The 25,578-nt window shown below is 38.7% G+C and overlaps 1 protein-coding gene across 1 annotated transcript in view; it reads right to left on the bottom strand.

Moving 5' to 3' along the window:
* LOC109823006 (codeine O-demethylase-like) overlaps positions 1,205–25,578 on the bottom strand; it is a 38,609-nt gene continuing 14,235 nt past the window's right edge. Inside the window, exon 4 of the mRNA XM_020389323.1 lies at positions 1,205–1,583. Within this exon, the coding sequence (XP_020244912.1) occupies positions 1,344–1,583 (240 nt within the window). The 3' untranslated portion in view covers positions 1,205–1,343. The remainder of the gene's footprint in view (positions 1,584–25,578) is intronic.

The raw sequence follows: 25,578 nt of genomic DNA, 5'->3' as shown, positions 1-25,578 counted from the left end.
GTGATATTATTTGAGGATATCATGATTTAGTGGGAGTTTGTGATTGTGGTGCTTTATATTAGATTGTATTGTCTGATCAGAATAAAGTATTCAGTTCATACACTCTGGTATATTATGTTAAGGTTGACCTCACTAAAGTTTAAGGTGGGACCAGTTGAAAATAGACATGTACTGATCACATTGCATGTAATTTTCATGTTGCACATCCATGATTGATCTATGTCATTTGATTATATTGGTATATGTGACCATTGATGAGTTTAGTTATGATAAATATGACGAAGGCCGCTTTGATCCTATACTGATATACTCAATGGACGAGATTGTTTGGAAATACCCTTATTTATGATAGCAATTTTGAGCTCATAAAGTTATACACACTTTAAGGAAACATATGGTGTCTAAGTGGGAGATTGTTGGATTTAAATCTAATTAAATCTATTTGTGGGCACATATGTTATGTTATTGTATGTTGCTATCTTTACAGTTGACCCACATAAAGTGATCAATCAGGTAATTGGGTCAATAGGTATTTATATATGTCAGGGGCTAATTGTGCAAATACCAGATTGTAATTCTAATTTAATAAGGGGCTAAATTAGAAAACTGCAAGTCTATATAATGGGGTTATGGTCCCTAATCTTAGGGTTGAGTTCTCATTCCCTTATCCTCATCTAAAGAGAATCTCAAGGGAGAACCATCAAGATTAGAAGATCCAAAACCCAAATTTCAGATCCGTATAATAGATTCAGGTATAGCTTTCGCTCTTTTTTTTTAAACTCTATGATTTAATCACGATTAAGTCCAACATAGCTAACTCGCCTATTGACGGATTAACTCAACAAAGTTAATCTTTCCTTTGGAGAGAAAACTGGGCAGCATTGAACAAGACATAATTAAATGAAATGAAATACATTGTGCCTATCTTGACGAAGAAGCAATATCAATTAGATTCTATCCAGTTTGAGGGAAATTGTTGCAAATTGATGTACTAAAAATACCATAATGTTAAACTGACACCATGATGTGTAAGCAAACTATCATGCATTGTCATGGAGTTTTTGGAAAACTATCCTGGACTATATTTATTTTGACTTTTGGACCCAATTATACTAATTCTTTTAAGACAGGTGTTTTAGTTTCGACGTCATTACTAGCATTAGAATTTGTGATGGATGACAATAAAAATTTACAATCTGATTTTTGTAGGCAAGAAAAGAAATCCAGATATTTTGATTTTTTGCGATGTTCTGAGGATATTTTATTATACAAACCACACAACATATTATGATCAGAAAACAAGTCATAATTATTAATAAAGTCTGATTTATTTTTTCCCCTTATCAAAATCTTAACCATTGAATAGTAGTCTGCCCTTGAGCGAACTTGTCAAAAAAAGCCTTGAGGAAGTCCTTCGCCTTCATCTTCCTATACAAACATGGTCTGGTTTCACTCACCAACCCTTGTGTTGGTTCTAGCATTTTCTCGGGTTGGAGCAAAAAAAACATAGCGATCGATGTCCTTTCCTTCGAACCCGTCACTACTCTGTGCACAGGACTCTTGAAGATTCCATTGCTCATTACCTGCATAGCAATTTTTTTTTGCGGCATGTTATGGGTGATTCAAATCATAATTCCTGAATAGTTTCTATTAGCTATGTCCAGTATTAATATAATGACAAAAGAGCTTGTTAATTCTGCTGAGATTAACATTCTTATATTGTAGAAGTTGTAGCTGTTGGAAACGGGATGAAAGCCTTGAGGGGGGAGGGGGTACGAATAGGATTGCTACAAAATTTTTAGAAAGATAGAGAATATCGAAAATAAAAAATAAAAAGCTAAGAGCATCCAATACAAGAACACACGAGATTTTTATAGTAGTTAGAATCAAAATCCTACATCAACTCTTCTCTCTCGCGAAGGGCTTTCTTCACTATGACCAGAGTTATCTCTGAATCACAATCCAAATCAGTAGGCTTTACAAACAGGACGTTGAAATCTACCCAAAATCAATTGAGATACTCATCTTCTCACAATGACTAGAAGAAATCTAGCTCTAACTAGCCACACTCAATTATCCTGACTTGAGCACGCCAACCCTCAATTACCTCGGCCTGAGTACACCGTCAAATTCAAGTTAGAAATACAAAACCAATCCTAAAATAGTTAAAGCACAATTAAAAAGATCTTATAACCCTTTTAAAACAAATTCTTCTTCAAATCAATATTGACGATGATCCGAGAAGAAATGATGTTAAGGTTAAGTGCAAATGATCTCTCCGTATTGAGCGCGACAAGAAGAAGCTGAACAAGGCTCAGGGATAAAATTCTAACTCACAATCTCCCTCAAACTCTAGAATTTGCTCTCACAAACTTGTGCAAGTATCCTCTCTTTTTCTTATTGATATCCTCCCTTTTTCTTATTGTTCATCTCTTCTCCAACTCCTTCCTAACTAGACCTTGATTGTATTTGAAAGAAGCCTTCTAATTAATGTTGAAATAAGAGATCAAATCTGTGATCAAACATATGCCTAAAAGCGTCCAAACCATTGATGGTTAAAAGCGATCATTAATGGTTGATGTCGATCATAGATAGTTCCCTGTAGTCCATCGATTGTTCAAATTTTGGTTTCTGAAATTCACAAATTGTTAAATGTAATACATTGATGGTTAAAGGATCACCAATGGTTGACTATAATCCATCAATGTTTTTATTTGTCGTTTCTGAAAAACACATACTATTAACTATAGTTCATCGATGACCTATGGACCATCGATGGTTGCCTTGTAACCATCAATGGTTAATTGTTGAAATCAATTGTTCTGTTAGTTTTGCATCATTTTGAGCTGAAACTTTTTCGTACCTCTTTAGTCCTGAAATCTACAAAGTCTAGCCCAATTCTCAAACCCTAATTCCCAATTCTCAAAACCTAATCTTGTATTCCTTAAATCCTCCCTCCATCCCGCCCACTAATCCAAAAAGCCCTCCCTCAGTACTCCCCAAAATCCAAACCTCACCTCTCCTTAATCTTCTCTCCATCACTCCCTCCGTCCAAGAGAAAACCCATGAAACCTTAGCTAAGGAGCAAAACTTGATGTTCCCGACCTGCCCATAACCCTCAATGGCAATGATGATTTCAATTTAGGGCACTAATTTCAAATATGATAGAATTGAGGGGTTACAGTAAAAATATGAAAGATTTTAGGAAACTAATATTGAGATAAAACTATTACTTTTTATAATTAATTGGGACACACATGCTTTGCATGTGTTGAATGAGGGTATTTCGGAAATTCAGGCCTTTCTTGAGCAGATAGGTCGATTAGGTGTGACATTGTAAACATGTACGTACGCAAGTAAAGATGGTTCTGATCAAAAATAAAAAGGAAAGATGCAAAAATAAAAATGAAAGATGGTAAGTATCAATTTGAATAAAAATTAAGATGGTTCTCATGTAAAAACCCTTCTTCTTATCGGATCCGGATTATTTTAAGGAGGGACTAAGTAACCCACCAAGAAAGGGGCTATATAATAAACAGATTTCCTCCCTATATTTATAGTCCAAGTATTATAGTCCAAGTATTATTATCCCACAATCACCTTTTTCTCCAAATTTGATGAAAGGGGCTATTTTGTTTTTAAATTTTTAGCACACCACACTTCCCTCAACCAAACCTCATTTTCCTTTCCAGGTACAGGAGAAGCTAGGCACTGATCATGACTGTTTGATAGTTGGATACTAGATGCATGGATGATATACACCTTAGTAGTGTTAATTTTTATCTTTTACTTGCAGGATAATATTTTTTTAATCTTATGGTACTATTTAATATTTTGTTGGGATGATCTCATGTTTAATGTGATACTAGTATAATGCGCGTGCTTTGCACATGAATGTATATGTTTTTAAGTTTTGGTTTTTTATTTAATAGTAAAACTATGTGTTAATAAATAAAATAGAATAATAAGATTTCTCCCTTTGTGAAAATTTTGAAAATTAAAATAGCAAACAAAATAGCAGAAAAAAACTTAATTAATACATGTAAAAACAAAAATTGTGACTACCCATGAGAAAGTCACATAATTAAAACATTTTATGATAGTATAGTGCATGTGCTTTGCATGAGAGCATACATATTTTGCTTTTATTTTTTTTGTTGGATACAAAATAATAAAATGACTTGCATAGTAATATAAATTATGAATAATTATAATTTTGTTAAAGTAAATAAATTATATGATAAAAGTATGTATAAAGAACTGTATGATTAATTATTATAGTTTGGATAATTGTTATAATTTATTCATAATCTATTAAAATTATTATCATATATTAAATAATCTATTTTCTTTTAAATATAATAATATTATACATAGCGTACTTATAATACTATTAGTAACTACATTTTAATTTAATAATTAGTTTATTATACTATTAGTAAATAATTTACTAAATTGTTTGATTATTATATTATATTATAATTTATTAATGTAAAAAACATTGTTAAGGTAATTATACTATTAATACTATTACAATTACAATAAATACAAATTGTTTTTCATACTATTATCATACTTTTGAAAGGCTTGTAAGATGAAAGGTAATAGGTAGTCCTTCATAAAAGGTGAAATCCTAAGGTACAAAGCATAAGCCTAATGAACTTTTCTTATTTTTAAATTTTCTAGAATTTTAAATATTATATGGAGATAAATTAGGGATAAATTTTAATTTTTCTATGAAGTAACATACTTAAATAATAAACTAATAGTGTGAGAAAAGGTTTCAAAAAGTGAGGAAATGTATATAATTAACAAGAGGAGACATATAATTAGTGAATTATTAATTACAACTAATGTCATACTTGTGAATTATCAAACCTAAATGGGTAAAAATGGAAATCAAAAGTTTTGACAAGGCAATTCTCTTTTATATGTAGTATAGATTATAATTTTTTATAATTGTGTTTTGTTAAATGAATAGAGTTGGTTTAATGTTAACACAAGGTCATGCCCAAATTTTAAATTTTTTGCCAAACAAATACATTGATACAATATTAATTGACCGAAGACCAAAAAGTTCATTTATTATAATATTATTTTAAATGATTATAATCCTACTAAAAGCAAATAATGGTATGAATTATTTTAAGTTAGTAAAAATATTAGTCTGAACAAAAACAAACATTAAACTGAACTAAAGTAGTCCTAGGATAATACAATTCCAAGACTATTGTCCACCTCTAGTCCCATAATAAAAAAACAAATGTGGCCAAAGTATATTCTTCACAATGGAAACAAGAGGATACTTCAAAGTATGATAAAATATCTAGAACCCTCCAACAACAACAACAACAACAAAAAAAGCACCCCCCTAATAGACACAAAATAAATAAATAAATAAATAAAATTTGTACATTTATTAGATTACCTTCAATAAATTTGTGAATAGCAGAAAAACCCCTATTAACTTTAGGGTTTATCATAAAATTGGTTTTAGCTTTAACATTTTATCAATAAAAATCCTAAAGTTTGAATCAAAATTTTTAATGGAGAAAATATCCCCATGTGTAATTTAGGGGAGCATGTTGTTCGGACACGGCTTTGATATGATATTTACCATATCTATTTTTTCTTACCGACCACAGATATAGATATAGATATACCTAAGTAAGGAAAATTTATATTATCCATATCCTCTAAAGCATATACGGATACCGCTATACATGTAGATACGGAATGGATATGGAAAAATTAGATAATATTGAAAAAATATAGTTCATATGATACAAGAGAGTTATTAATATGCTCGTTATAATTAAACAAGCTAATATTTGATCTCTTGATCATCAAAATTAACCTCAAATCTATTAATCTGCGGACTAAAATTGTTACTACTTACAGCAAACCAACTTATATTTGGATATTTTAGATAGATATTTCACTACAAATCTATATCCATGACCATATCCTATTGGATATAGACATTAGTAACTGTATGTGCATCTTAACGGAAATAGATATTTTTGTGCACCCATAATAATTTTACACACTCATGTGGAAAATTATAAATAATGTCATTAGGGGTAGGAGTTATGATAAAATCTTAAAGTTAAATGAGGTTTTGTGTTAACCCCTAAACTCGAAAGGGGTTTTTTGGTAATTTAAAAGTTATGGAGGTTAAGTGATAAATGTCCATCGTTTTTTTTTGGGTGGTGGTGATTGGGGGGGGGGTGGTTTTATATTTGGCCTTAAAGTACCTGATGATTTTGTTAGAAGTCATGCAACACCAACTTCAAGAAACCAAAAAGCTTCTCAAAGTCAATAACCTAGAAGCTTCTCTATCCCTCTAGCAAGCTTTAAAAATTGTCATTAGAGCTCATTGGAAAATTAACATGGAAGTTTTTGGAAAGTAAAATAAAATTTCTAGAAAGAAATCAAACCGACATTGAACCTTATAAAGGGGGGTTGCTGCAATTGGGTTTGTGTCAAGAAGTGAAAACCAGAGAAAAGAAGTGTGTCAGAAAATAAGTGAAGTGAGGTGAGTTCTCTGTAGAGCTAGAGGTGCTCATTCCATCAAATTGGTATCAGAACCAAGTTCATTTATCTAGTTTAAAAGAAGGTGAACGTGTACGATATGGCGAACATGATCCAGCCACAAATCCCGAAGCTGACCAAGACCAACTACGACAGTTGGAGTATTCAGATGAAAGTCTTGCTCGGCTCGCAAGACTTATGGGAACTCGTAGAGAATGGTTACGCAAAACCGGAGTCACCTATTACTGAGATTAGCTTCAGTAATACGCGGGAAAATTGTAAGAAAATTGAGGCCATAAAAATCAACTCACTTTTCTGAGTTGAAGGAGGCCATAAAAATCAAGTTCGCGAAGAAGATTGTATGCGCGGGAAATTGTAAGAAATTTGAGAATTGAGTCTGTATTATTCTCTCTAACTTACTTAGAAAAAGAATGATTACAATCCTCTCAATATAACTTCTCTCTAACTGACTTAAAAAAAGAAATTATAATTCTCTTTATCGGTTCCCCAATTTACAAAAGAGGGAAGGATGAAACCTTTCCTTTGTTTAAAACTAGATTCTTTCATTGTGGCGATGGATTTGAATCTTATATCCCGTTAACGATCCGAGCACTTCAACTTCGTAGGGTGTTGGTCTTCTCTCCTTGACTTGACGCCTAGAGAGAACTTGAAAGGTAAGTTTATAACTCTAGCCGAGTTTTGAGAACTCTTTGAAAAAGAGTGTTAAGAACTTGCAAGATAAGTTCGGAACTCTGTACGAGTTTGGGGGAGCTTGTTTGAACAAGTTGGAAACTCTCTATAAGAGAGTTAAGAACTCTAGGCAAGTTTGAAGGAAACTTGTTTGAATAAGTTAGAAACTCTCCGTAAGAGAGTTAAGAACTCTAGCCGAGTTTGAATCCCTAAGAAGGGTTGATTTTAGAGAAGAGATGAACCTCCAAGAGAATCAACCGAAATGGGTTTAAAGAGCAAGCCAAGAACTCCAAGAATGCTCCAAGAAGACTCTCCAAGAAGCCCCTCTCCTTCTCTTTCTTCTCCCTTTTTTTTTTCTTTTGGCCCCCCTTTTCTCCCCTCCTTTTTTTGGCCTCCTTTTTTGGCCTTTTTTCCTTATTGGAGATCCAGCCCTATATATAGGGAAATCAAGGGGTAAGGAACCCCTTAATTGGCCCTTAACTATGCCCATACCTTAACAGGACAATTTAGAAAACAATTCCTAAGTCAAAAACGCGAGGGTCGTGTTCTGGAGAAAAGAACGTGTGGTGAACCCTGTGTCTGGGAACTGGAAACGCATGCCAACCCCTGTGTTTGGGATCTAGAACGCATGGCGACCCCTGCGTTTGGGATCTAGAAGCACATGGCGACCCCTGCGTTTAGGATCTAGAAGCGCATGGCGACCCCTGCGTTTAGGATCTAGAAGTGCATGCCGAATCCTACGTTTGGGATCTGGAACGCATGGCGACCTATGCATTTGAGCTTGGCAACGCGGGGACGAACCCTGCGTTTAGGATCTGGAATGCATGGCGACCCCTGCGTTTGAGATCTGGAACGTGGGACGAACCCTGCATTCAGGATCTGGAACGCATGGCGACCTCCGCGTTTGAGCTTGGCAACACGGGGACGAACCCTACATTTGGGATCTGGAATGCATGGCGACCTCTGTGTTTGAGCTTGGCAAAGTAGGGACAAACCTTATGTTTGGGATCTGGAACGCATTGCGACCTCTACATTTTGAGCTTGGCAATGCTGGGTGAACCCTGTGTTTTGCCTTAGAAGTTCAGGGTGACCTCTGCGTTTGAGCTTCTGGGACACGAAAGAGGGTTTCTGCGTTTGGATTTGTAGAGATTGTCAATTATAATCTTTTTTCTTTGACTTTTGTGCAGATTGTCATTTTGTAATCTTCACACTTGGCCCTTGTGGAATGTGAGAGTCGTCAATTTGTAACTCTAGCACGTTGTTGTGAAAGTCTTCACATTGTAACTTTCATCAACTATTGCGGAGGTCGTCAGATTATAACTATCGCTTGTTGATATGAAGGATGTCAGATTGTATCTTTTATCATCTGTTGTTTTATGTGGATCTGCTATCTGCAGTAATTTTTAGGCAATCTACAGAACCCTCTTCAAAGTTTTCGAAAGTTCATGGTTGACTGGAATGAATTTTTGGAATACTTTGCATCCCAAAATCGATTTGAGATTTGTTGAGCGGTTGTTCACTGCATCTGTCTGAAGAAAGTGTGGACTTGATTGCAGAAATTTGTTGAACGGGACCTGTAGAAAGATGATCTTCATGATTCTGCATACAATAGGATTTTTGGCAAACCCTCAACCATCAACGGATTTAATAAGCCTTTACCGACTACTGTTTGAGTCGGGCTAGCATGTGGATTGTCTAAGTCCGTTCAACATATAACGTTATGCTGAAAGAATGAACTCTCTTAGACTTAGTGTTATGATACCGAATACATAGACTTTGTCGCTGTTTCTTCCTGTGCTATGTTTTCATTTGAAACACTGAAAGAAAGTTGGAAGTGCCAGAGTTATAGTATTAACTTGGCATAAATTTTCACTTAGAGTAAAATTCAGAAATTTTCTTCATTATCACTAGGATAATTCCAGAAAATCTTCAATCCTTTGGGTATTCTATAATGAAGAATTGCTATTTTTTTCGAAAGAGACCTAACAAGTTCATTGGGGGTTTGACTGTTGGAGGTGTGATGTTAACCTAACAGTATTTTATGGGTCTATCTCTCTATTGAAGAGAGTCGATAAACTGATTTAGTCGTCAGAGGTGTGATATTAACATGATGGGTTTATGGACCTATCGCTCTATTGAAGAGAGTCGATAAGTTGATTGTCAGAGGTGTTTTGTTAACATGACAAGATTATGGACCTATCACTCTATTGAAGAGAGTCGATAAGTTAATTGTTAGAGGTGTTTTGTTAACATGACGTCATCAGAGATGTAATTTTAACGTGTTGAAAGGATTGGTTGTCAAATGTGTGATGTTAACGTGATAGAAATTTGTTGTGATTAGAGCAATTTTGAGGACTTATCATCCAATTAAAGATGATTGATAAGTAGATTATCAGAGGTGTGATATTAATATGATAAAAATTTGTACTTGTGATTTGAATAGATTTTGAAGACTTAGCATCTTGCTGGTGAAGATTATGATTTGAGTAATTTTGAGGACCTATCATCCTATTGGAGAGGATTGATAAGTTGACTGTCAGAGGTGTAGGGTTAACATGACATGAATTTTGTTGTGATTTGAACAACTTTATGGACCCATCATCCTATTGGAGAGGATTGATAAGTTGACTATCAGAGGTATAATGTTAATATGACATGAATTTTGTCATATTAAGAATGAAGCAAACTGAAGTTACACTCCGTGGGGATGATGATCATTAGAAGTATAATGTTAACTTGACGATGTGAAAGATTCGTTACTTTTAATCCAGTGGATTCCAAGCAACTTACCCCCAGTCTAAGTGAGCTCAGTTTTTCTTTTTAGACTCAGCTTAGGGAGGAAATGGGGTCCCATGATTGTCTATGGGTAATATTTCTTGAGAAATTTCTCGTTGATTGGCACCATGAGCCTATCATCTTTCTTATTAATGAGATGGTAGGCTCCATTCGAGTAGACTGACTCTACCATGAAGTCCCATTTAGGATTGAACTTCCCTTTTGTCTTGTGCGTCATGACCATGGGTCGTCTGACTACTAAGACAATATCGCCTTTCTTAAAGATCCTTTCTTTTACCTTTCTGTTGTAGGCTCTGGAGATCCGAGCTTGATATAACTTGATCTGTTGTTGAGCATGAAGTCGCTTATCATCCAACGCTTCTAGTTCTTGAAGGTGTAGTCGATGACGGACCTCATCTGTCATCCCGATGGCAAGGGCAACTCTCAGGGATGGGATCTGAATTTCTAATGGTAGTACAGCCTCGCAGCCATACACCAAAGAGAAGGGAGTAGTTTTTATCGGGGTCCTCACCGTGGTGCGGTAGGCCCATAGACATTCACCGAGTCGTTCGTCTCAATCACGTCGGCTTTTGGAGACGAACTTCTTGAGAAGCTTCACGATTATCTTGTTAAAAGCTTACACAAGGCCATTAGCTAGCGGATAATATGCTGTTGACGCAATGCTTTGGATTCCAAACTTATTACAGAATCTCTAAAAATTGTAGCTGACAAATTAAGCTCCATTGTCATGAACTATTCGCCTTAGTACGCCAAAGTTGTAGACGACATGGTGTTTGATGAACTTGACCATGTCCGAAGCCTTGACTTCTTTCAAAGGAACTGCTTCTGCACATTTAGAGAAGTAATCGATTATTACCAAGATAAACTGATGACCTTTGGACGTTAGAGGGAAAATAAGTCCAACAATATCCATTCCCTACATATCGAATGGCCAAGATGGAGATGTCAGATGCAGATTCCTTGGTGCTTGATGAATGAAATCACCATGGACCTAGCACGTATGACATCTTTTAACAAAATTGATGGCGTTAGCGATCATTTTAAGCCAGTAATAGCCGAGCCTAGGGAGTCGATCCCCTAGTTTAGCTCTAGGTTGATAAGCTCCACACATTCCGTCGTGAGCTTCTCTGAAAGCTTCTTGTGCCTCTTTCCTGGAAAGGTAGCGAAGCAAAATTCCATCATGCGATTTTTAATACAAAGTTCAAGATACCGCATCATAATAGAATCGAAGGGCCTTCCATTTGACGACGACCGCTTCTTTAGAATCATCAGGTAGTATGTCGTGCAAGACATAGTCGATGAACCGGAATCAGCAATCTCTTGGTTAAGGACTTGTGGAAGCTTCACAAATGATCTCTGTTATTGCCTTTTCTGAATGATTTCCTAGAGGGAACTTGGGTGATACAAATCATGGCATGCCACGAGTATCTTTGTTTTTGCCTTTGGTGGCAATGCCAGTGAAGTTGCTAGTGAAGCTAAGGCATCTGCATAGGTGTTACGGACTCGTGGAACGTGTCCGATAAAGAAGCCCTTAAATTTTTGGGCTAACTTTAGCACCGCAAAGTGGTATAGGACCAAATCCTCGTTACACGCTTCGTATTCTCCTCGGACTTGATTTACGATGAGTTGAGAATCACCGTAGGCTTCAAGGTATTGGACATTGAGTTTCTCGGCCAGCTGCATTCCTAATAGCAAAGCATTGTACTCTGCTATATTATTGGTGCATGGCTCGATTAAGGAAAATCCTCTTAGGATCACCTGACCAGTTAGGGATACGAGCACAACTCCCACACCGACTTTGATTCCTCAATCAAGACTTGCTCTAGATGCACCATCGAAGAACAATTTCCATACTTGCATGACTCCTTAAGTCACGTAAGCCTCTGCAACTTCGTCTGGTAAGTCTTCATACAATTTAGAAGAATCAGGTATCGGATGGTTGGGTAAGAAATCTACCAGGGCTTGGCCTTTAACAGCCTTCTGAGGCATGAACTGCATTGAATACTATGACAGAAGTATCGCCCATTTTGCGAGATGGAAATTTAGCAAAGAAGGTTTCATCATGAGAACTTTCAAAGGGTTCACTTTGGAGATAACATGAATAGTCTGTCCAACTAAGTAATGCCGCATTATCTGAATGGCAAAAACCTAGGCAATACATTCTTTTTCCACCGGATTGTACCGGTGTTTAGCTCCAATCATGGTTCTACTGAGGTAGTAGATTACCTGCACATGGCCCTCATCATTGTTCTGAGCTAATAAAGCTCCCAGAGAATGTTCTATGGCCCTCACATATAACAGGAATGTTCTAGGACGAGCGGCTGAGTGAGATATTGCTTGATTTCCTCAAATGCATTTTGGCAGTCTCCATTCTAAATAAAGGAGACTCCTTTCTTCATTAATTTGGTGAAGAGCTGGCAGTGTCCTGAGAGGTTTGATATGAATCTCCGGATGTAAGCTAATCTGCCTTGCATGCCTCTGAGTTCCTTGATATTCTTTAGAGACTGCATTTCTTGGATAGCCCGAACATTTTCTGGATCGAGGGAAATCCCTTTAGAGGTGAATATGAATCCTAGGAATTTACCGCTGGATACCCCTAGAAAGATTTGGTGGGGTTCATCTTTAGTTGATATACTCGCATGATGTCAAACATCATCTTCAAGTCTTAGAGATTGTCGCCTTTCTTCTGGCTTTTCACTGTGATGTCATCTACATAGCACTCTACCTTCTTACGAAGATGTTCATGGGAGATCATGCTCATAGCATGCTGATAGGTTACACCAGCATTCTTCAGTCCCAACGGCATTACTATATAATAGTACACCTCCAGTGGTATTCTGAAAGCTGTGTGCTTTTCATCTTTAGGGTGCATTTTGATCTGATTATACCCTGAGAATCTATCCATGAAAGACATCCTCTCATACTCACAAGTATTGTCAATCATGACATCCGTGATGGGAAGGGGGAACTCATCTTTCGGACATGCGTCATTTAGGTCATGGAAGTAAATGTAAATCCTGACTTTCCCATTTTTCTTAGTTACAGGGACAATGTTAGTGACCCTGTCAGGGTGTTGCTCCTTCCCGATGAAGCCTGAATCGATAAGCTTTTTGACTTCCGATTCAATTGCTTCCATGATCTTTGGATGGAACCGACGTTGTTGTTGTTTAACAGGTTTTACAACCGAATCAATGTTAAGATGATGCATGGCTACTTTTGGATCAAGACCAAGCATGTCTTTATAGTTCTAGGCGAAGACATCTATATATTCTCAGATGAGAGATATAAGATCCTCTTTCTCGGATGGTGGTAAGCATTTACTTATGAAGATGGGCTTAAGATCGGTTTCATCTCCCATGTTTATCTGAATCACCTTATCTTCCATGGGTGGCTCGCGTTGCTCAAAATGCGTATCCCATAAAATGTTAAGGCGTTTGATCCAAGAATCGCCAGTCTATTTAATCAACTCTATGTCATCTTCTTCATTATCATCTTGATGACTAGATGAGGTTATGTTCACAGACAGACCTTTGAAGATTGCACCAATGCTAACGTCGGAGTCCCATTATGATGTTCCGGATGAGTGGTCTTGACATAGACATTCATTTTTTGAAGAGGGGGGGGGTGGGGGGGGGGCATTGAAACGTAGCCTAATCCTCTCCCAGTTTTATGATAATAATCAAGGGGTTTTCCTTCTGAAGTGAAAGACCAAATTGGTGCTCGTCTTCCATTCCCGAAGTTTAAACATTTCAGGTTATTAAAGTCATAACCCATCTTCTTCATCATACTACGGGACTTGGACCCATAATGATGGAATTATAGGATTTCGAGGTCTTCCTCTAAACTTCCCTGATCAGGTGGCCTAGGGTTGACTTTCCTGAAATAGATTGGCCTCTGGCCTCTCTTCTTGGTTGGGATTATGAAGAAGTCTCTCTGTGCATCTTCCATCTCTTTGAATGTAGTGAAAGATGATTTGAGCGGCAAGCTAAGTGATGCTTTGGTATACAATGCATGCCATGGATCTGTTCCTGCGCCTGCATCAGGGGATACATTCGACAAGTAAGCCAAGTTAAAATTTTCATTGATGTATCACTCTCCCTCACTAGATACATCATTATTGTTGAGCTCATTCTAGCTCATTACATTCAAATCTAACTCCCACAGACATTCTTCCTCAGGTTCAGGTTCGGGTTCATCGTCTGCTTCGTTGCCGCTATCAGAATCTTCTTTTCCCTGCTCCGGTTCTTAGGAGTCCAGGTAGAAAATTGAATTAGTATGGTAGTTTTCCACACGCTTAAATGGTTGTTTTCCACAGCCTTAAATGGTAGAAAATTGAATTAGTATGGTAGTTTTCCACACCCTTAAATGGTTGTCCCTGGGCTATCAGGGTTCTAACTTCTCCCTTATCATTGACATACTTCATCACTTGATGGAGGGTAGACGAGACAATATGATTTGCATGAATCTAAGGCCGTCATAACAATAGATCGTAAGACGTGTTTGCATCTATGATGCAGCAGGTCACTTCCGATCTGAAGTCCCCGATTTGATATTTGAGTTTGATCTTTCCCATAAGTCGTATGTTGTTAGCATTGAAGCCAAAGATAGTAGTCTGTGTTGAGTTCAGCTGACGTAGAGGAATCCTCAAGAACTGCAAAACTCTTTATGGCATAATACTGAGGGTGGATCCTGAGTCGACTTGGACACGGTTGATCTCTGAAGACCCGATATACCTTGTGTAGTATAAGGGTCAGTCATGCTTGTGTTTGATTTGCATATCTTCTTAGATGAACGATTTGCAAGGCAGAATCCTTGTAGCTTGTAAGCATAGTGTGAAAGAAGGTCCTTCGGTAGCTTCTAGGATGACAGGCACTTGAGCAATAAAGCTCTTTGTATACATTAAAACTTCAATCAGAGCCCTTCTCGTTGACTTAGACAGCCTCAAAAGCTCAAAAGGAGTGATCCTGACAGGGATATTAGCTAGTTGCTCCATCACATTGAACCGGAAGGGAGTGCTTGACCCTCCTGCCTTTGGTTGGAGGAGGTTCTTATTATAACGAACTTCTTTCGGTTTTCCATTATCAGTTGGATTTTTGGGGAGGGAACCCCCAGCCTCCTCAGCCAGCTTTTCTGCTTCTTCGGCAGTTTGACCCATACCTCTTCAGCTATGTCTTCCCTGACCTGGGGCCTGCTCCCTGTTTGCTCCTCGCTCTGCCGCCGAAGAAATTTTCTCTTCCTCCGAGTCAGTGAGAGGGGCCATATGTACATCATCCTCATTCAGGGATATCTTTCCCTTTTGATCGGAAACAACACCATCTGAAGCTGCAACAAGGGGGAAATCTCTGAATTAAACCGATATCATGTTACTGGACACGGTCCTCTATTCTGGTCTCAATTTAAGCACTTCGGCATCAATCAAAGCTTGTAGGATATCCTTAAAGATATAACATCTCTTCATTGGATGTCCCAGCATTCTATAGTACTGGCAGTAGTTAGGGTCTTTCACCTTTCCTACTTCAGGTTTCTTAACTTCAGGAAGCTTCAACTTATTATTCTTCTGAAGTAGCTTGAAAAGAGTGATCACGTGATCCTCTTTGAAGGAGTACTGCTTGGGTGTTCTCGACTGGCCCGATGTCTTGCCCTGCTTAACAGGTAGCGCTCGTGTGTAAGTTTCAGCGGCCAGAATATCTTTCCCTTTTGATCGGGGACCATTATTTTGGCCACGTTGCGCCGGTTGTCTTTGCTTGCCTTCCTCTTCAGCTTTAACCCTGCCGACGATTTCCTCAGCTTGCTTGAGAGACTAGTTGCTTTCACGAGTGGCATTCTGTGACCCCTATCTGAGCTAAGAGACCGGTCTGTAAGTTGTGTCAACATGTTTCCACCAGAGTTGCTTGTGTCATACCTGTTGGGCACCGGAGATCCATGCTTCAAAATCTTTCAACGAAGTCTCTTATGGGTTCTCCTCTCCTTTGCTTGGTGGAAAGAAGAGAAGTGACAAAAATTTCTGAGTCGTCTTCGAAGAATCTGACCAGAAATAATCTCTTCAGGTCTACCCACTTCTGGATAGATCCCGTATGTAGTTTTTTGAACCATTCAAAGGCAATCCTCTTGAGGGTGCCAATGAAAAAATGAGTCAACACCACGTCATTAGCTATCACATTGCCAGTCTGTGACTTGAAGTAATAGATATGATGATTGGGGGATCTCGTGCCATCAAAAGCTTGTAGGGTCGGGACCTTGAACTTTGGAGGATATAAGGCAGTATCCCATTTGGCAGGATAGGGCCTAACAACCCCCTCCTCTTGGAGTTCACTTATATTTGTAATAACATTTAGGCGGGCTTCCAATTCCTCTATTTTAGTAGATTAAGGGTTTTGCACCTTTTCAGTCTCCTCTATTTCCTCAGAGGAAGATCATGTGTTGTGAGTATCTTGGTCGAAAGCAGCATTATCAATCACCTTTTTCTTCCCCTTTGATGAAGATGATTTTACCTTTGGAAGTCTTATGCTTGGGTGGGAAGTTTGCTCTTTGAGATTTAGTTTTGTTTGCAACAAGCTGGGCCATCATGTTTCGAAGTTCATTGATGGTCTCTTGTTGTGATCTGGGCATCGCTTGCTGCTCATCAAGTCTCTTTGTGAGATCTTCGGGGCCTCCTGCCATATAAGCGGAGCTCTCATGTTCTACGGAGGAGTTAGACGATTGAGATTCTACGATAGCTGAATGTTCGTCATTAGACTTTATCCCTCTATCTAGTCTTCGGTAGTTAACAGGGAGTATGACTCCTTTTCGCATCCAAGTACGTCGGAAAATTCCATCAGATTCGTTCAAAGCCTCTTTCAAGCCATGTGGTTGATCCTCCTCTGACTCGTCGGAGCTAGGGAATGGTGACCCTCATTCCGATCACATTAGAAATGGCTCCAAGGTACTCATCCTCTGAAGCCTTCTTCCTATGGGAGCGTCGTTGCTTGTATGGCCTCAACAAGGTGATATTTGTTAATCGGTCGAATATTGATGGCTTGGTTGCATGTGAGCAGCACCGTCATCCTGAGAGGACCGTAGAAATATATCGTTCACATTGACATGCATGCGTGACTGGTTGAACCGGTCTTTCTCTCGATAACAACTCTCTCAAATCTGTTACATAGCTCTGAGAAGAGTTACTCATTGAAGGGGAGACTTGGATCAGCACCCCCAGTCTATGGCTAGACAAGGGAGGCTCTTGACGAACATGGATCTTGAATCTGTGTTGATCTCCTTGAACGCGACGGCTCACATTGCGTTTAACATTAGAAACACGAGGGTCACATTTTAACATTAAAATGCAGGGGTTGCGAGGAGGAGAGGAAACATGAAGGTCGCGTTGAGGAGAGGAAACACAAAGGTCGCGTTGAGGAGAGGAAACACAAAGGTCACATTTTGGTTGAGCTATGTGAAGCTGATGCTCACGCTCAACTCGGAGCTCGCCTCTGCACTCAGTCTTAGCAATGCGAGGGTCGCGCTCTGCGTGGTCGTAAGATCTATGCTCTGACCGGGTAACACAATCTTGAGGTCTGCGTTCAGTGTAGACCTGAGGTCTACGTCCAGAGCAATCTTGAGGTCTGCGTTCAGAGCAGTCTTGAAGTCTGTGTTCAGAGCAGTCATGAGCTCTGCGTTTAGAGCAGTCTTCAGGTCTGCGTCTTGACTGTAAAACGCGCCACTTAGGGTTGCGTTTAGTCTGGCTTTGGCGAAGCTTGTGTTTGGGTACACAAACACGGAGCTCATGCTCTGAGGCAGAAACGTGAAGCTCAGGGCTGTGTTTGGGCTCACAAACGTGAGGTTGACGTTGATCAGAGAATCGGCTTGCTTGGAGTTGTGCTCATCGATGGGATCTGCTTCTTTGATGAGCGACATTCTTCTTAGCCTGTCTTAAGGCTTTTACAGCAGCGTCTTCCTCCGTACAGATCAATTTCGCCACTTCAATGGGCCTTTTGTGATCCAATATCTACTATTTGGGCATGGATGCAGGATCTTCAACTCGATTGATGAGTTTTATTAGAGCCAAGTCTTCTCCTTCAGAGGAGGGACTGTCTGAATAGTCCAACCTAAGGGAGAGACTCTCTTTTAGTAGGTCAGACATGGGTGGAGCTTTAGTCTCTTTAGAGACTTTACGGGCCTTGCGCATAGCCTTGGGGATAAGGGACCCAGATGAGAGAAACTCCTCACACTTGGCTTGGTCAAACTCCAGGGTTAGAGTTTCAACAGAAGTCCCAACGGGTTGGGTGTCGGATTGCGCCACTACTTCTTTATCGGTGAAAGAGCACTTCCCCAGCAAAGTCGCCATCTTTTGTATGCGGGGGAAATTATAAGAAAATTGAGAATTGAGTCTGTGTTATTCTCTCTAACTGACTTAGAGAAAAAATAATTACAATCCTCTCAATATAACATCCCTCTAACAGATTTAAAAAAGAAACTATAATTCTCTTTATCGGTTCCCCAATTTACAAAAGAGGAAAAGATGAAACCCTCCCTTTGTTTAAAACTGGGTTCTTTTTTTGTACTGATGGGAGTTTTAATCTTGTATCACGTTGACGATCTGATCACTTCAACTTCTTAGGGTGTTGGTCTTCTCTCCTTGACTTGACACCTTGAGAGAACTTGTGAGGCAAGTTTATAACTCCAGTCGAGTTTTTGAGAACTCTTGGTAAGAGTGTTAAGAACTTGCAAGGTAAGTTCAAAACTCTGTACGAGTTTTGGGGAACTTGTTTGAACAAGTTGGAAACTCTTTGTAAGAGAGTTAAGAACTCTAGGCGAGTTTGAAGAAAACTTATTTGAATAAGTTAGAAACTCTCTATAAGAGAGTTAAGAACTCTAGCCGAGTTTGAATCCCCAGGAAGGGTTGATTTTAGAGAGGAGATGAACCTCCAAGAGAATCAACCGAAATGGGTTTAAAGAGCAAGCCAAAAGCTCCAAGAATGCTCCAATAAGACTCTCCAAGAAGCCCCTCTCCTTCTCTTTCTTCTCCCTTTTTCTTTTCTTTTGGCACCCCTTTTTTCCCCTCCTTTTTTGGCCTCCTTTTTTGGCCTTTTTTTTCTTGCTGGAGATCCAGCCCTATATATAGGGCAATCAGGGGGTAAGGCACCCCTTAACTAGCCCTTAACTATGCCCATACCTTGAAAGGATAGTTTTGAAAATAGTTCCTAAGTCAAAAACGCAAGGGTCACGTTCTGGAGAAAAGAACATGGGGTGAACCCTGCGTCTGGGAACTGGAAGCGCATGCCGACCGCGCATTTGGGATCTGGAACGCATGGCGACACCTGCATTTGGGATCTGGAAGCGCATGCCGACTCCTGTGTTTGGGATCTGGAACACATGGCGACCTTTGCGTTTGAGCTTGGGAACATGGGGAAGAACCCTACGTTTAGGATCTGGAACGCATGGCGACCCCTACGTTTGAGATCTGGAACGTGGGACGAACCCTATGTTTGGGATCTGGAACGCATGACGACCTCTATGTTTGAGCTTGGCAATGCGGGGATGAACCCTGTGTTTAGGATCTAGAATGCATGGCAGCCTCTGCGTTTTTGCTTGGCAACGTGGGGATAAACCATGCGTTTGGGATCTGGAATGCATGGTGGCCTCTACGTTTTGAGCTTGGCAACGCGTGGTGAACACTACATTTTGCCTTGGAAGTGCAGGGTGACCTCTACATTTAAGCTTTTGGGACGCGGAAGATGGCTTCCGCGTTTGGATTTGTAGAGATTGTCAATTGTAATCTCTTTTCTTCAACTTTTGTGCAGATTGTCATCTTGTAATCTTCACACTTGGCCCTTGTGGAATGTGAGAGTCGTCAATTTGCAACTCTACCACGTTGCTGTGAAAGTCTTCACATTGTAACTTTCATCGACTATTGCGGAGGTCATCAGATTGTATCTTTCATCATTTGTTGTTTTGTGGGATCAGCTATCTACAGTAATTTTTAGACTACCTACAAAGATTGTGAACGATCATTTGGTCAAGGTAGAGGACGTGGCACTCGAGGACGAGGACGTGAAAGGAGTTATTTGACAGATAGAATTCGGTTACGGTGCTACAAATGCAAGAAGTACGGCCACCTTAGCTATGAATGTTAGGATAAGCTAACAAATCAAGTAGCAGAAAGAAGCAACTTTGTTACAAGAGATCAAGCAGAAGCTTCTACAGTCTTGCTTGCATACAGGGAGCATGAAGGCAAGAACCAGAATATCTAGTATCTACATTCAGGAGCCAGTAATCACATGTGCGGCATCGAGGAGTTTTTCACCGAGCTGAACGATATGGTACAAGGAGATGTCACCTTTGGAGATCAGTCAAAGATACCAGTGAAAGGTAAGGCAAGATAATGATCCAGACTATGACAGGGGAGAACAGGTACATCTCTGATGTTTACTATGTTCCAGCACTACGCAATAATATTTTAAGTCTGGGACAATTTCTTGAAAGAGGTTATGATATACATTTAAAAGATCTTGCCCTCACTATCAAGAATAAAAATGAAGTAATTACAAAGGTGAACATGTCTCAAAATAGACTGTTTACCTTAAATATGTTGGCATTTTTGTTTTGATGATGTTTTAACAAACAATTTATGATTAATATTATTTATCTAGTATTTGTGTTTTCTTATTTATTCTAGACAAACAATGTGTTAGAGGTTGGATGGAATTGCGCCATAATGATAATATCAATTGGAGGTTGGCGGAATATCAGAGTGAAGAAATACATTTCAAGTCAAGATCCAACATCAAGATTCATCCAAGTTTACCAAGTCGAGCCATATTGAAGATCAAGAAAGCTTGGGTAAGTTAGTTTAGGGTTTATATTATGTGTGTTGTATATATATATATATATATATATACATTTTGGTTTTTAGTTTTATCCACAAACAAAGTTTTTACAAATAAATTCTAAAAATTATTTATACATGTTTGTTTTCTATGTGGATACGTTGTTTTGGTTTAGCTTCATAGATATGAAACAATAATTATATTCATATACATATTCTTTTGTTTCATATTCTATTATATTTGGAAATATATTGTGTTTTTTGTTTATAAACTTAAGAACAATAGTTTATACCTTTTATCAAGTTTATAAAGCCATACAAGAGTTCTCAAAACTTTGGTTTACGTTAAAACATCAAATTTCAAATATATCACATTTTCATGTTTTGGATATTTTTATAAAATGAAGATATTTCTTATTTCGGAGATGCAATTTGAAAAATTCTTTTTATAACATGTTCATTATCATGTTTATAAGCATTCCCTAAAGTTTTACATTTTTCTGAATTTATTTGTTATTTTTAAAGACACTTTAAAAATTAATTTTACTATTAATAACAGGCAGATATTGTGTTATTAGTTGACTAATGCAAGGGATCAGTCAACTGATGCAAGGGATCAGTCGACCGATGAACTCGCCTCGAATTATCAAAAGTTTCTATTTTTGTGACTGTTAAACTATCAGTCGACTGATGAGGTCTTCAGTCGACCGATGAACTGTGAACTACCTGTAACGGTCAGCTCATCAGTCGACTGATACTGTTCATCAATCGACTGACAATCTCTAATGGCTAGTTTTCCAGAATGTACTGTTTTCGGTTTTTTTTGTTTTTTGCCTTATTTTCTTGGTTTTTGGGGTTTCCCTTGTGATCCTATATATACCCCATGCCTCATAACTTCTGAGTTCTCTATGAAAATTATTTTTTACAAGTTTCCCAAAGTTTAATAAGGGTTTAAGTTTGTTTTAGTGTATATTTGGTTTGTGAAGAAGTTTTCACAAGTGGAGGAGATCATCTTCATTGTTTGAGCTTCAATCTCTATCTCTCCATCTTGTTTTTCTGAGAAGAATTTCTAAACTCAATACTAACTTTGCATTAATTATTTGTTGTTAGTCATCTTCATTAAGCTAGTGTTTACATTAAGTTTATATTTGATTTTCTCTTTGTTCACACACAACCATTGAGCTTATTGTATTTGCAAACATAGTATAATTTGGGGTTGTGAGTTTGTGTCTTAGAGAGTGAGATTTCATTGTGTTCTTATCAATACTAGAGAACAAATTATTGTATTGAGCTTTCATTGTGAGGATACACTTTGTAATACACTTGTACACCGAGAGTAGAGAACAAATTATTGTATTGAGCTTTCATTGTGAGGATACACTTTGTAATACACTTGTACACCGAGAGGAGTGTGTGGTGAGAGACGTACACTTTGTAATACACTTGTACACCGAGAGGAGTGTGTGGTGAGAGACGGGGTCGTCCCAAGAGGAGTTACATCGGTAGTAAATCCTAGGGAGATGTTATAAATCCGAGTATTTGAGGGAGACACGGGATAGAGACCAACACTTAGAGGGTATATAGTGGGATTGCAAGAATGTTGATTGTATAGTTTTCTGGGAGCTAGAAAACCGAGTGTGAGGTATAAATGTTTTTGGGTGAGCGCCAAAAACCCAGTGTGATAGTGGATTTCTCCACGAGAGTGTGGAACGGAGACGTAGGACAGAAGGTCTGAACTCTGTGATCATATTGCTTGTTTGAGTTTGTATTGGTGCACTATTTTGGTTCATCTTATTTAGCCATTGCCTCTTTGTTTATATTATTCACTATTTTGTTTACCCTTGTTTATATTACTTATCCTTGCTAATAACTCATTGCATATCTTATTTACTAGGATAACTTGTTAATAAGTTTTAATTGGCATTAAATCGGATTAGATTAGTATAAACCTATTCACCCCCCTCTAGGGTTCTTTCCTAGTGGCATTAGGATCCTACAAAATATTCATGCTAATCCTGTCAAGTGCTTAAAGATGATTATGATGGATGAGTCTTGGCTCTGGCATTTTTGATTCAGGCATATTGCATTTGGTGGCATGAACCTTCTATGGAAGGAGAAAATGGTGAAAGGATTATCGCAAATAAACCATCTAAACCAGCTATGCAAAGGTTGTATGAGAGGCAAGCAGCACATAAGAAGTTTCGAAGTTGGAAAGTCAAGAAGAGCAACAGAGCTGCTATAATTAGTCCACACATATATTGCAGGACCATTTGAAGTCGTCTCTCTTGGAGGAAACATGTACTTTATCACATTTATTGATGATTATAGCAGAAAAACTTGGGTTTACTTCTTGAACGAGAAATCCAAAGCTCTGGAGAAATTCAAAGAATTCAAGGAGATGGTAGAAAAGCAAAGTGGGTACCACATCAAGGTGCTCCGATCAGATTGAGACAGAGAATACACTTCGAAGGCATTCAACAATTTCAACAAGCAGTGCAGGATAATTCATCAACTCACTACTGCCTACACACCACAATAGAATGGCATAGCAGACAAGAATCGTACCATTCTTGATATGGTCAGAAGGATGTTGAAGAGTAAGTACCTGGCGAAGACTTACTGGGCCGAAGCCATGGATTGTGTTGTTTACCTCCTCAACCATTATCCAACAAAGAGTGTCAAGTTCAAGACACCACTGGAGACCTGGAGCAACACCAAGCCAAGCATCAACCACATGAAGGTGTTTGGGTGCATCGCATATGCACAGATCCCAGAGCAGAAGAGAAAGAAGCTGGACGATCGAGTAGAAAAGTGCATATTCGTTGGGTACGATAGGAGAACAAAAGCATACAAGCTCTACAATCCAGTTACAAACAAGATGATCATTTCAAGAGACGTGGAGTTTGACGAAGAAGATTATTGGAGGTGGAGCAATGAAGACAAAAACATTAAAGGTTTGTTCTATGAAGAGAATGATGAAGACTTACAGGAGACAGAAGAATCAGATCAAAGTCCACTGAATAGTCCAGCTCCATCAACACTAACATTGACGCCGGCATCAACACCATCCAACTCAAGTGAAGTAAGCTCTTCAGGGGGAGTAATAAGTAGGACGAGAAGTTTAAGAGATCTGTATGATGACACAAAGCCTGTCGAAATGATGGAGGACTACACACTATTCTGCTTATTTGCAGAATGTGATCTAGTCAGCTACGATGAAGCTGCAAAAGAAGACAAATGGAGAAAAGCTATGGACGACGAGATCGAGGCAATCAAATGAAATGATATATGGGAGCTCATTATCTTGCCTGAAGGCCATAAACCCATTGGAGTCAAGTGGGTGTACAAGACGAAGAAAAATCAAGATGGTAAAGTCGATAAGTACAAAGCCAGGCTCGTAGCAAAAGGCTATAGTCAGTGAGAAGGTAACAACTATGAAGAAGTATTTGCACCAGTTGCAAGGATTGACACCATCCGACTCATCATTGTGTTGGGGGCACAAAACCGATGGAAGATCTATCAGATGGATGTGAAGTCAACTTTTCTTAATGGCTACCTAAAAGAAGAAGTCTACATCAGGCAGCCACCAGGGTACGAGGTAAAGAACCAAGAAGAAAAAGTTTATAAGCTGAAGAAGGCATTGTATGGATTGAAGCATGCACCCAGGGCGTGGAAAGCCAGAATCAATGCATACTTCTAGAAGAACGAATTCTAGCAGAGTCTGTGTCAGCACTCTCTCTATACCAAGAAGAAGGATGGAGACATTATGATCGTATGTCTCTACGTGGATGGCATGATCTTCACCGGCAACAATCCAAAAATATTTGAGGAGCTCAAGAAGAACATGATCAAGGAGTTCGAGATGACTGACATTGGAGAAATGTCATACTTTCTTAGAGTAGAAGAGTCGCAATCAGAGAAAGAAATCTTCATCTCTCAGAAAAAGTATGCAAAGGAGATCCTCCAAAAGTTTAACATGAGCGAATGCAATCCAGTCACAACTCCTGTAGAAGTCGGAGTGAAGCAGAGGTGAGACTCACCAAGAAGCTTTAATGATCCAACTCCATACAAGAGTTTAGTCGGGAGCTTGCGCTACCTAACAATCACCAAGCCAGACATAGTGTTCGCGATAGGACTGGTGAGCAGATATATGGAGGAGTCAAGGCAAGAGCACTTCAAGGCAGCCAAGAGAATTCTCAGGTATGTCCGAGAAAGTATTGATCAAGAATTATTTTATACACAGTGTGCAGATTCAAGATTAGTCAGCTACACTGACAGCGATTATGGTGGAGATTTAGATGAAAGAAAGAGCACATCTAGCTACATGTTCAATATCGAATCAGCATCATTCTTATGGTCATCAAAGAAGCAGTATGTCGTCTATCTATCAAGTTGCGAAGCAGAATACATAGCAGCATCGACATGTGCGTGTCAAGAAATATGGCTCAAGAGTCTGATGAAGGAACTGCAACACCAACCGGAAGCACTGACAGAGATCCTCATCGACAACAAGTCAGCTATTGCACTTGCCAAAAATCCGGTAGCACATGGATGGAGCAAACACATAGAGACAAGATATCATTTCATCCGAAATCAAGTTAAAAAGAAGACTGTGATGCTGACATATTGCAGGACAGAAGACCAGATTGCTGACAACTTTACCAAGCCACAGAAGGCAAAATCATTTTTTAAACTTAAGAAGCTACTCGGACCGGTAAACAATAAATTTGCTGCTAAGGGGGAGTGTTAGGAAGTCA

Source organism: Asparagus officinalis, chromosome 8 (assembly GCF_001876935.1).
Source record: "Asparagus officinalis chromosome 8, Aspof.V1, whole genome shotgun sequence".
NCBI lineage: Eukaryota > Viridiplantae > Streptophyta > Magnoliopsida > Asparagales > Asparagaceae > Asparagus > Asparagus officinalis.
This window is presented reverse-complemented; position numbering and strand designations above follow the sequence as displayed.